The sequence below is a fragment of the Phoca vitulina genome, unplaced genomic scaffold, assembly GCF_004348235.1.
Source record: "Phoca vitulina isolate PV1807 unplaced genomic scaffold, GSC_HSeal_1.0 scaffold22, whole genome shotgun sequence".
NCBI lineage: Eukaryota > Metazoa > Chordata > Mammalia > Carnivora > Phocidae > Phoca > Phoca vitulina.
Genome location: NW_022589725.1, coordinates 46,369,614 through 46,382,346, shown reverse-complemented (window position 1 = coordinate 46,382,346; position 12,733 = coordinate 46,369,614). Strand labels below are relative to the sequence as shown.

The following is a 12,733-nucleotide window of genomic DNA, read 5'->3' as shown; positions in this document are numbered from 1 at the left end:
TGCCACAGGGGTCTGTGGGCCCAACCATGCTTCACAAGTCACCGTCTTCTGCTGTGGCCACACCTGCGACACAGCACTGCCCTGAGGGTCTCCGCATGTTTGGGCCTGACCTGCAAGCAAGCCAGTGGCAACTCTCCCTGCAAGAGATGGGCCTACAGCGGAATTCAGACCTGGCGAGGTCAGCCCCAGCCCATCCCCACCTCCGATTAAGTCATCTGACGCAGCGGGACATGTCCTCCACACTGGTTTGGTTGGTGGGGCTCATGCAGGTAGCGTGTGTGACAGCAGGAGGGTATCTGCCTGTCTCAAAATTGGAAACACACTGGCAGCCACTGAGAGGTTGGTTACAGAGCTTACAGTAGCGCCCCTTCCAGTCTGCGTTTTAGAGCACAAGGAAAGGCTTGCTTACTGCACTGAGCCCAACTGGAGAGAAAATGATTCATAAACCAGGGATTCCTCAATTTAGAAAAAACTGCCTGGTTGTTCTAAAGAGCTTCACCCTCAAGATTTCTTTATATTGCACATGCCTGGGTTTTCACTGAAAATATAATTGTAACCCTATGTAATACATGCCTTGTTATGCTCTTAAACGGGTGGGATGTAGATAACACAGAACAAGTTCAAAATTCAGCTGCAAACACACCTCCTGTAACGTCCCTGCCGCAGGCCAGGCCTAGCTGCTGCTGTTGTCGCTCATTCTGTCAGGTCAGCTGTTCCTTTCAGACCAGCTCCCCAAAGCCTTAAGTATAAAGGTTGTGCCATCCACGTGGATTTGATCAAATGGTTCACTGCCAGGTGGGCTCTGGCTGCTGGTGAGCTCAGTGCGGAACAAGAAGGCAGACCCTCAGGTCACACTCCCCTCTGCTGGGCACACCCCACAGCCTCCTACCAGTGCTATCCCTGACCTCTCTCTGCAGGACACCTGGACAAGCCAAAAACCACCTGAGGCCTTAGCCTCACGGAGACTGGAGAGGCCACCACAAGTCAGCACATCGGAGCCAAGCAACGCTGACAAAGGGGTTGGGAAACCAGAGTCCTTGTGCCAGCTCCAATGCTGATGCTTGCTGTGTGACCCCTGGCAAACCTCTCAACATCTCTGAGTCTCAGGAGCATCACCGGAAAAGAGGAATTTAATGAAAAGATCTTCAGAGGCTCTTTCCAGTTCCAATATGCTATTACTCTGTGGACCTGAAACTATTTCATCCATACACAGAAAGTTAACTTTCTTCTGGCCTATAAAGTGAAGAATTTCTCAGAAGTCATGGGAGTGAAAACTCATTGACAACAGTTTTCCCAACTTCCTTTAGTCTACAAATATCACCAGATGCTTTCTGGAAGCAAGGCACTCTTCAGGGTCTATTGATCAGGGCTCTGAGACTTTTTGGAAATCAGGACTCAACACACAACACCCATCATTTTCCCAAAATATACTGATCCCTCCTGTATGCAATGCATGCTGATCTAGTCTATTCTACTTCATTCTGTGTCTGCTATTCGATCTAAAAAAAGGTTGGTCCAAATCCACTAAATTGGTTTGGTGACTCATGATTGGGACACCTTTGAACATGTGGTTTGAAAGATACTGCTGGAGCCAGTGGTCCCAGAAAGGGTATGCTGACACCAAGGAGAGCACTGAAGGGAAGCAAGGCACCAGTCAGAGGGGCTGTCATGGAGCGAGACACAGTTACCTGAGCAGGAAGAACAGAGACAGTGAGGGGCCCAGAACTCAGAGGAGGGAAGGAGCACAGCTAACCTCCTTTGATCAGACCTTAAATCCCACCTTCCTAGCTAGTACCCAACAACTCAAACTATACCTTCTTAGCCAGCATCCAACAACTCAAACTGCTCAACAGTGTGTGGCTGATCTCAAGGCCCTTCTAGATCTGCCTTGCTCCCTCCCACCTGCTCCTGGGCTCCTCATCTTTGGGAAACATCCCTCAGCCTGGAATGTCCTCCTACCTGTCAGGCAGAACCTTCCCCCCCCCCCCCCAGGAAACTTCCCTGTCCCCAGACCTGTCACACTCTATCCCAGTTGCCTGCTTACCAGCCTGCATTCCAGTACTAGACTCAGTGTCCCTCCACGCCAGGGCAGAATCTTCTCTCACTATAGACTCCCAGGGCCCAGCACTCTGCCTGGACCACATACATGCACCTTGTAATAAACAGGAGAGAGAGGGATGAGTCAGTGACTTCTAGCCAGAAGGCCGGGGAAAGCTTCCTGGCTTTCAGGAGGGCCATGATCTTCTACTTCCTTCCTCAGTCACTGCTGCTAGTCACTGACCGTGGCCTCTGTCTGGGGGCACAGTGCTCTCTTTCCAATGACTTTCCCATGGAGTTGACCCCGAGCGATAACTGATCCATATCATCTGGTGCTGAATGTTCACAAGGCCTCAGAAACAGAAAAGTCATGGATGGACATGATGGGTGGTATTTGATGGTTGTTTCAAGCACAGAAATGGATTTAAGCATGAAGGGGTTAACTTAAATACTACAGATCATCTTAAAATTCTTCCAAGATTTTCCTTCCACTCTGTAATCTGTGGGTACCAAAAGATGACTTCAAAAGTTGTATCCAGTCCCTCCTTCAGAAACATTAGACCCAAATCCTTGGATGGGAAGACCTCCAATGATGCCCACCGGCTGTACCTTCTGAAGATTGTAACTTTCATGATTTCCATATTCTGGGGTCTTTCTCATGCCTTGGGGTCTTCTCTGTGCCCTGAGGTCCTCCTCATGCCCCGGGTGCCTCTACTGTTTCCAACCTGGGAGACAGGGAAGGGATCCATCCAGCCTGGAGTACCCTGCAGCTATACAACATATGTCTTTCCCAGGTCTTCTTGGAGGAGGGCCCTCTTCCATCCCCAACAGATCTGTCCCCAAGCAGAACAGATCCCCGATCAGCCCAAATGGCTCCAGATGCTGGAAGAGTCCCTAGTGTTGTCCACGGCTCTGAGTGAATCCCTGGATCAGAACTCCCCCATCTCAGGCCCATCCTCTGTGTACCCTTGTCCTGGCACAGGTGCCAGGAAGCCCTCCAGTCTTTCACTGTGGGCTCCAGGGCCGAGGCACAGGGGTATACCTCTGGACTGGGCACTGCTAGCAGAAGTGGGCCGCTCTCCAGGAGGCTGGAGCTGCTCTGTACCAGCAGCCGGGCCACAGGGCAGCCCCTGCAGGAAGCCATAGGACCAGGAAGATGGGCAGGGAGAGCCTCTGGGAGAGAGGCTGGAGGCTGCACACTCTGGCAGAAGCCCTGGGCCCAGAGAAGAGCTCTGGCTCAGGATCCAATTTATAGAAAGAGTCCCCACCCTGTCAGCCCTTGAGTCTCTCTGGAGGCCTCAACCCAAAAGTGGGCCAAGCAGGGCCGATGAGCAAGGCCTGCCTGCAGCAGGGCTGAGAAGCCCAATCCCCAAGGGTAGAACCAGCAGAGCGCCAGCCTCCCAGGGATCTCCACAGCAATCAAAGCACATGAGCCAGGTGTGGGGCCTCTTTGTATCCCACATGCTGGGATGCCTGGGAATAAATCTCCCATGCTCCTAGGAGACAACCACCCCTGCCGCTACCTCAGGGGCCAGGAGCCCCATCAGTCATAGTCTTCTCTCTTGTGCCCATGCTTCCAAGGGCACAAGAATTCCAGAGGAGCTCGGCACTGTGAAAACACACAAGCGCTGTGGTTTGGGTCTCCACGGGCAGCAGGGCTGGGAGCTCCGCCTTTTTCAGAGGAAAATTCATTAACAGAAACAACCTGGAGAATACTGCAAATTACTTAAAAAAATCCTTCCACTGTAATTAGAGATGGGCACATCTGTGATGGGGTTACCCAGAAATAGATGTGAAGCCAACTGCTGTGTTTTCAAAGTTGGGGAAATCTGTTCAGTTGTGGTCCCGGCGGGGGTGGGGGGGTGGCTTGGCACAAGGGCACAAGGCCCCACTTGGGCTGGCTTGGAGCACACCACACGGGTTCATGGGAACAGCTACCATTTTTGGCTCTTCTGCTAGGAATGGCAACTGTGGATGTTTTGCACTTTACTATAAGGTAGGAGAAATTCTACTGGGAATACAAAAGGAAAAACCATTAACAGGTGGTTTTTTCAGACTAGTGCTTTTTTTTGTTTATGCTTTGTTTGAGAGGGGAGAAGTGAAAACCACACATAACACGTGGAAGGACGATGTACAGTATTTCTCCACCGGGGTTTGAGGTGGACGATTACTGCCATCCCCATGAACACGTGCTCGCTTCATCCGGCAATGTCCACTTCACTTCCCATGTGGGAGCACAGCATGGACAGCCCCGGGCCGCGGGCAGTCAGCGCCCCGCCCTGAGCATGGCCGCTCCAGGCTGGCGTCGGCTGTGCATTTCTGCTGCCCGAGTGAAGTGCACATCTCTGCTGCTTTCCTTCTGGAAGCAGGGCTTCTTCCTTCCACAGTGCCTTTCATCAGGAGGGACCCTCTGGGTGTCCCCTGGACTCAACTCTTCCTTGCTGATGTAGGAGAACTGTTAGCAGAGAGTGAACCCTGAGTGAAAACAAAATGCCTGCTAAGTGTCTAACAGGCTGGGAATGTTGAGAGCAGGCCCAGCGCTGGTTTTCCTTAGCAACACACTTAAGAGGGCAAGATGGTGAGCAATATCGCTCTCCATGTAGACTCCTCCCAGCCTGACTCTATTGTCATGAGCCCTCCTGACACTAGCCCTATCTGTTTTGCAAACTAGACAGAGGGAATTTTTTGGTAAAAAACCAGAAATGTTTACAAAACTATGATTGCCCTCCCCTTTCCAAGTCCATCCCCTGTTTAAGGCCTGGAGGATCTAGTCTTCCAGGAAGCATGGCCAAGTGAGAGGGTGGGCTTGCACCCCCACTTCTGCCTCCCGATGAGACCCAGCTACACCTCCTAACCAGGCTGCAAGGTGGAAGGGAGCAGACCAAGACCTAAGGGATCTGCAAACAGACATGGACACAAACCACAGAGCAACCATTTCACTTCGTGCCCGGGACCCTGCTGGTCTCAAGGGGACTTGAGCTGTGCTGGCTGAGAGCACGGTAACAGCGGCTCTGACTGAGGCCTCTTCTGCACTCCCAAGCTTGGGCATAATATTCCTCCGGACCAGGTGAGACAGGTGGTGACGAGGCCTGAGCACCACCGATCCGAGGTCTCTGAGGAATCTGATGTGCACAGCTCTGAGAGGCCTCTGGGCTCCTGCTGAGCACAGGAAGTGAGCTGGTGGGCATGCCTCCAGGGCACTGGGCAAGTGGACTGGGCAGCCAACGCTGGTTTTGGTACTGTTCCTCAAGGGACAGGAGAGGTTGTCCTGGCCCTGAATACACCATCCTGTGTGGCAGGCCTCAGCCCAACTCTGCCTCGCACACTCTCATCAGAAGACTGGTTTTAGGGCGCCTGGGTGGCTCAGTCAGTTAAGCATCTGTCTTCGGCTCAGGTCATGATCCCAGGGTCCTGGGATCGAGCCCCACATTGGGCTCCCTGCAGGGAGCCTGCTTCTCCCTCTCCCTCTGCCGCTCCCCCTGCTTGTATGCACTCTCTCTCTATCAAATAAATAAATAAAATCTTAAAAAAAAAAAAGGAAGACTGGTTTTATATAGAAAGGTTTTCAAAGATCCACATCATGTGGTAGAGCCAAGAGGGAAGGAGAATAAGTTGTTCATACAGCAAGGCAATGAAGAGAGTAACTCCCAGCTGGAGATGTGGGTCCGCACTGTCCAGGACAGCAATGGGCAGTGCAGTGGCCCGTGAGCCCTGCAGATGTCTCCCTGGGTTTTAAAGACTGAATGTGAAAAATGGCAAAACACCTCATCAACATTTTTCTTATACAGATTACATGTTGAAATGGTAATATTTTTAGATACTGGGTTTAATAGATTATACAATTAAAATGAATTTCACCTTTTAATTTTATTTTTAAAATTATTTTAACTTGTTAAAAATGTGGCTACTAGAAGATTTTAAATTAGGTAGCTTGAATTATAATTTTATTGGGCAGCACTGATTTAGAAATCTGGACTCTAATCCTGGCTAATCCAGTGTGTAGCTGGGTAGTAACAGAGCCAAGCTCACTGGACTGATTTCTTTTGTGAAATAAGCCCAATTTCCTTCACAAGTTAAAAGAATAGCTGAAAATGCTGTCTATACCAACCATCAGACCAGCATCCCCCTCTTGTTTCTCCTCAGAAAACAGGCCTGTCCCACGTGGTTGGACAGGTTGTAGATTGCACAAGGATGACACATTGAAGGGAAGGGAAGCTGTTCACACTGTACATAAATAGATTTATATATTTATTATTATTATATCCTGGTACCTGGCAATAAGTATCTTGTTCCAACAAAATGAGTATATTACAGTGATTTTCCAACAGACAGAATTAGAGCATTCTGAGGAAGCGATACTTTTTTTCCGATTTGCATAAAAGCTATAGCTGGGCTCAAGTCAGCCCTACCAGAACCTGAAGACTGCCTGAATTCCACTCCAAGGACAGCTGCTTTGCTGGTTTGGCCTCCATCTCTGTCATAGGCCCGAAGCATCTGAGGGCAGGAACTTGGTGCCCTAATTCAAGCCTTAGTTTTACAAAATGTCATTGGTGTCTGGTGCCAAAGGATTAAATAACCAGCTGGGCCACAGCCAGGACTCGCCCAGGATGGGCCACTTACCTTTTCATTTTTCTTGTCATCTGGTTTGCATCCGGTGTTGGTGGGGCTGGACGATGACAGGCCACTGGCAGGCCCCCCTCCGGCCTCCCCGTTGAGGTTGGCAGCACTGACGTTGGGAGGTGTGACGGCAGACGCTGCGGATGTGAGCGGGATGGCTGGTCGGGGGCACGGGGCCCCGATGACCGTCTGCACGGGAGGCTGGTGCACGTGCTGTGGGGACACCACCGAGTGGGGCCTGAGGCTGGCGGCGGGCAGGCGGGATGGGGAGTTCTGGGTGCGCAGGGGCGACACGGTGGCCGTTGGTCGGTCCTGGGCCTGGGCTGAGGAGTGGGCAGCTGGAGCATGAGGTTGGAGAGAGAGTAGGGTTTCAAGGTTAGTTTGCCACGGCAATGCAATCGCCACGGACTCGTTCCTCGGGCTCACAGCCTCTCTGCGGTCTCTCCACACCTGGCCACGCTCCACAGGGAGAGAGACCAAGGCCAGGCAACCAGGAAAACACATCCCATCTCCCCAAAGCCCTGCCACGGCACAAAACAGCCCACCCTCAGGGGGAGCGAAAACATCTTTTCCAAGGTTGCCACGAGCGTGGGCATGTTCCCAGCTTCCCATGAAGCCTTCTAACTGGTTTCCTCTGCTAAGATGAACTAATACACTCACAAGTTCTCTTGCAACGCCCTTGTGAAAACGTTCATAAAAGTAAGGCCTGTGACAATCCTGAAGAAGCCCCAAGATGCCCCAGAACTATTAGACACCACTCCCTGTAAGGTGATCACTGCCAACAGCCTGGCCCTGGTTGGTCTCGACCCCAGAGCTATAACCCGGAACTCTGTTCACACTTGGTATTTGAGCCGGCTGAGCTCGGGCCGAGCTCGTGCGGCAGCTTTAGCTGGTGACAGTCACAGGAGGAAGGCAGCTGCAGCCTTGGGGCGAGCCATCACCCCTCTCACCGCGATCTGCCGGTGGCTGTCGCCTTGCCTACACCCCGAAACAACAGTTTCTGTATTTACAGAACAGGAACATCACAATGACGAATCTGCCCCTACTGCCAGCAAAAATGCCTCCTAAGGATGGTAAGGGTCTAAAGGCCTGACATTTGTAAAAATCCACCATTTGAAAACATAAAGTCCCTTCTAAACATAGCACCGAATTAAAATGAATCTTGCTGCAGCTTGTGTTAGTGATTTTGAAGAACTGTCTCCTTACCAATCAGAGAAGAAACATACAGGGGGACAGAGTGAGGCACACGGGAGGAACGGTGATTTATGGCCTGGGCTGGTGACCCAAAGGGAGACACAGGTTGTGGCAGCCCACATCACTTCATACCATTTGTCCCATGCAACATTGGGCAACTCAGATTACAGCATTTTTGCACTGTCACCTCACACTGTCCTTACTTTCTACCACCAGAATTCGTGGCATTCGTGGCTTTGCAATATGAAAAAAATACACGTGATAAAGCAAAACAGTATTCTCAGCCCCCAAATATGCCTTGAATAGATAATCTACTCATAAATCCTCACAGCATTTCCCTGGCATGTGAAGTAACTCGGCGCAACCAACCAGAGCCCCGTCACATGCAAGGCAGGCCTCTTCCCTCTGACAGCATTGCGTGGGAAGAGCCGTGAGAGCTAGTTATGTGATCCCGGGATCTCCGGGACGCAGGGACTGTCGCTGCCGCCTCTGTTTCTAGGAGGTGAAATAAATAAAGACTGATTTATGGTTTTAAAAGTATTCAGGGTTTGGGGTGGGTTTGAATCCTCACTCAATGTGGCCCCACATTTCAAAAGACCAGGTTAGGCAACTATGCAGATCGATGAAGCCACTGGGCTCACTCAGTCAGCCCGAGGTAACCCGTGACTTGGACAGTGCTCCTGGGACCATCTGTCTGCCTCTCCCCAGCTGTCTGAACTCTCTTTCACCCCAGCCCCCCGGCCCTGGAATGAGAAGTCGTGGCTGGGCCAGGCAAGAGCAATCACTTGGGCTCGAGAGCCTGCAGGGGCTGCTCCAGATTCTTCCGCCGAGTCCCACACCACTCCCCTCCACTTCTGGCTGGCTTCCACATGCCTGCCACATCACCCTGCCAAACCCAATGCAAAAGAGGAGAGGGTGTTCCAGAAAGTTCTAAGCCTGCCTGCCAGGCAATCTCTTTGACATCCTCCCTTGTTCCTTCCCTCAGCCACTCCAGCCTCCTGGCTGTTCCCCCAACACAGGCTCTCTCTCACCTCAGAGACTGTGGCACAGAACGCTCTTCCTCAGAGTCACACGTCCCCTCACCTGCTTCCGTCACCACAGACACTGCCCTCCCAGAGAGCCCTGTTGTTGCCAACCCACCGAACAGTGCAGGCTGCTGCTCTGCAATCCCAGCCCCTCTTGCCCTGCTTCCGTTTCCCTTTCCTCCCACGGCACTATCTGCTCTTAACAGTCTGTATGATATGCCTCTTCATTGTGTGTTGACTCCGCCCGCTACAAGCTGAGCTCCACGAGGGAGCGACACTTGCTGTGTAGTTCATGAATATATTCCAAACAGCTGGACTGGTGCGCAGCATGCACCAGGTGCTTGATAAATTTCTTGAATGAATGAACAAGTCTTTGAGGAAAGAGAACCTCAATTAAAATATCTCTTCAGATTTTACAGAATTGAACCACTGGAGAAGATAAAAATCCTCTATGAGAAAGAGGAGCATGACTCATTACACTAGCTGGTAGAAGAATGTGGGATTCCACTGATCCTCAGTAGGATTTATCCTCAGGTTCACTCACCCTGTGCCACCCAACCTCGGACTGACCTAGACTGCTATCGCTCTAGTCATTCTACTGGTTAGCAATGCCAAAGCAACCTGCCTGACAGAGGCAGGCAGTCTGAGAAAATGCTCTTACTCCATAGTCTCTGTTCCCCTTTGCCTCTCCTCTGTAAACCTTTGGCATGCTCCAGCAACTCTGGAGTACCTAAATCCCATTGGACGTCACTCAGTTCACTGCTGTGTCATCCCACATGTGCTTTATAAAGAGTAGTTGAATGAATAAATGACTTACCTTACCATTAACATTGCCCTTTTCTTATTCTCAGGTTTATCACTTCCCATTTCATGGATGAAATGGAACATTGGCAACCCCCCTTGGGGTTGGCTTTAGCCCCTCAACTCATCCACATTCAGACCCACCCTGCCCTCCAGTCTCAAGGATACAAGGTCCCAAGAGGTCTACTCTGTCACACTCATCTTGATCCTTTCCCCTGGCTCATCCCCTTCTTGCCTGTATTAAATTTCTCTATTAATTTTCCTCCCGTAATTTACTAAGCAAGTTATAGCTCCCATTTCAAAAACAGTCTTCTTTCTGGCCAGTACCTCCTTTTTCTGTTTTTCTTTATACCTAGTATTCTTGAAATAGTGTCTGCATTGGTTCTTTCTTACTTTTCATTCAGTTCTTTGCATGATCTGTATTTGCTTTTTTTTTTTTTTTTTTAAGATTTTTTATTTATTTATTTGAAGAGAGAGACACAGCGAGAGAGGGAACACAAGCAGGGGGAGTGGCAGAGGGAGAAGCAGGCTTCCCGCCGAGCAGGGAGCCCGATGCGGGGCTCGATCCCAGGACCCTGGGATCAGGACCTGAGCCGAAGGCAGACGCTTAACGACTGAGCCACCCAGGCGCCCCCGATCTGTATTTGCTTTAATGGCAGTTTTCATCTCTGCTCTGTGTTCCAGATACATTCCCTGTACAGCTTTCTAGTATCACTAATTTCCATCTTCAACTGTGTCCAGGCTAGAGTTCATGTTACCTATAGAGATTTTGTATTTAAATAAATATATTTTCCCCTCTCCAAAATTTCAAGTTGGTTCTTTTTCATATCCATCAGTTTCTGATTCATAGCTATCCATTCAATTTTTCTCCTTTATAACACCCTGTTTTTTCTTTCTTTTTTGGGGGAGGGGGAGAGTAGATGTTATTCTTTCTTTTCCCTTTTAGAGGATCTTTTATTTTCATTTATTTTTATTTTTTAACTAGGCCCCATGCCCAATGTGGGGCTTGAACTCACGACCCCAGGATTAAGAGTCAGATGCTCTACTGACTGAGCCAGCCAGGCACCCCTACAAGATCTTAAATATACTGATAGCAAAGACTTTTTCAGATTTCTCTCCCATTTCTTCAGTTTATTGGCTATCTTTTATGCATTAGTGTTTCCCTTGTGCTTTGAGATTTCCGTGTGCAAGCTCCTCTTGAGCATGACTGTCTCATTGCTATTGTATCCTTGGTCATTGTTTCTGCATGGTCCTCTGGGACCTCCTCTCAGAACCAGGTGTAACTGGATGGTTTGGGCTCTGGTCCTCAGGCCAGAGCCAAACTCAGCTCCATGCCAAGGTGGCATTCTCTATCCTCTCCCATACCCTAGCTCAGTATTAACCATTCCCCGAGAATGGAAGAGACTGCAGCTGTTCAAACCATTGCACTTGGCTCTGGTCCTCTGATACTCACCAGAGACTTCCTGTCCATTTTCTCTTGCAGGAGTTGAAAGTCAGCCAACAATGCCTGCTTTTCATTCCAGTAAGCCAATGCTTCAACCCCACTTGCTATTGTGTGTTCCATTTTGTTTAGATCCATACAGTTGACTTTTTAAAAATTTAAAAACAAAGAAACCTCTTTGTGTTTAAAACAGAGAGAATAGGGGATTTCCACATGAACTCACTATCCCATACTACCCAGGAGTCCTTAACTCACTTCTCAGTCTACTGAAATATGGTTTATCACTTTCATTCCATCGAATATTATCTGAACAAGATCAACTATGACTCCACCTGTCAGCAAATTTAATGGACATGTTTCTGTTTTCAGAAAAAGTATCCACTGATCTAATTGCTTATCACCAATATCACACGGACTTGATTACTGTAGCCTAAATGGCTTGAAATCAGTGTTAGCCTTCCAATTTGCTGTTTTTTCAAGGCTGTTTTGGCTATTCTAGGTTCTTTGCATGCCTATATGAATTTGAGAAACAGATTACTAATCTCTCCAAAAACTTTGAGTGGGATTGTGATTGGTATTCCATTGAATCTATAGGTCAAATTTTTGGAAATATTAAGGCTTCTCACATGAATAAAGTATATTGCTCTACTTCAGTCTTACTCAATTTCTCTTAGTAATATTTGATAATTTTCAGTGGACAGGTCTTTTTTTTTAAGATTTTATTTATTTGTTAACAGAGAGAGAGAGACAGCAAGAGAGGGAACACAAGCAGGGAGAGTGGGAGAGGGAGAAGCAGGCTTCCCGCCGAGCAGGGAGCCAGATGTGGGACTCGATCCCAGGACCCTGGGATCATGACCTGAGCCGAAGGCAGACACTTAACGGCTGAGCCACCCAGGCGCCCTGGACAAGTCTTCCTCTTCTTTTATCAGATATATCCCTAAATAATTTATATTTTTTATGTTATTAAAATTGCCATCATTTTTTAAAACATCAATTTTCAATTATTCACTGCTAATATGTAAAAATACAGTTGATTTTTGTATATTAATCTTGGATCCTGCAACCTTGCTAAACTCATTTATTAGCTGTAAAGAAAGCTCTTTGTGTGAGTGTGGATTCCCCAGGGTTTTCTATATTCAAGATCATGTTACCTGCAAATAGACATAATTTTACTCCCTCCTTTCCAATCTGCACGCTTTTTATATTTTTTTCTTGACTAACTGCTCTGGCTAGAACTTACAGTACAATATTGAATATAAGTGGCAAGAGTGGATATCCCTGTTTAATCCTGATCTCAGGGGAAAGCTTTCAGTCTCTCACTATTAAGTCTGAGGTTAGCTGTGGTTTTCATGGATGCCTTTTGTCAGGCTGAGCAGCTCATTTCTATTTTCTCATTTTCTGACAGTTTTTAATCAGGAATGTGTGTTGGATTTTGTAAAAAAAATTTTTTTCCACATCTTTTGAATTGATCATATTATTTTTATTCTTCAGTTTGTTAATACAGTAAATTATATTGACTGTTAAATGTAAGTCAAACCTTGGGCGCCCTCTGCTTGTGTTCCTGCTCTCGCTATCTCTCTGTCAAATAAATAAATAAAATCTTTAAAATAAATAAATA

The 12,733-nt window shown here is 48.4% G+C and overlaps 1 protein-coding gene across 4 annotated transcripts in view; it reads right to left on the bottom strand.

Moving 5' to 3' along the window:
• SH3RF3 (SH3 domain containing ring finger 3) overlaps window positions 1-12,733 on the bottom strand; it is a 378,293-nt gene that overhangs the window by 63,029 nt on the left and 302,531 nt on the right. For 3 of the 4 annotated variants that reach the window (XM_032419248.1, XM_032419250.1, XM_032419249.1), the window contains exon 8: window positions 6,658-6,992. In XM_032419248.1, the coding sequence (XP_032275139.1) occupies window positions 6,658-6,992 (335 nt within the window). Of the gene's footprint in view, window positions 1-1,987; window positions 4,513-6,657; window positions 6,993-12,733 lie in introns of those variants that run through there. The other variant, XM_032419251.1, reaches the window with a different exon arrangement.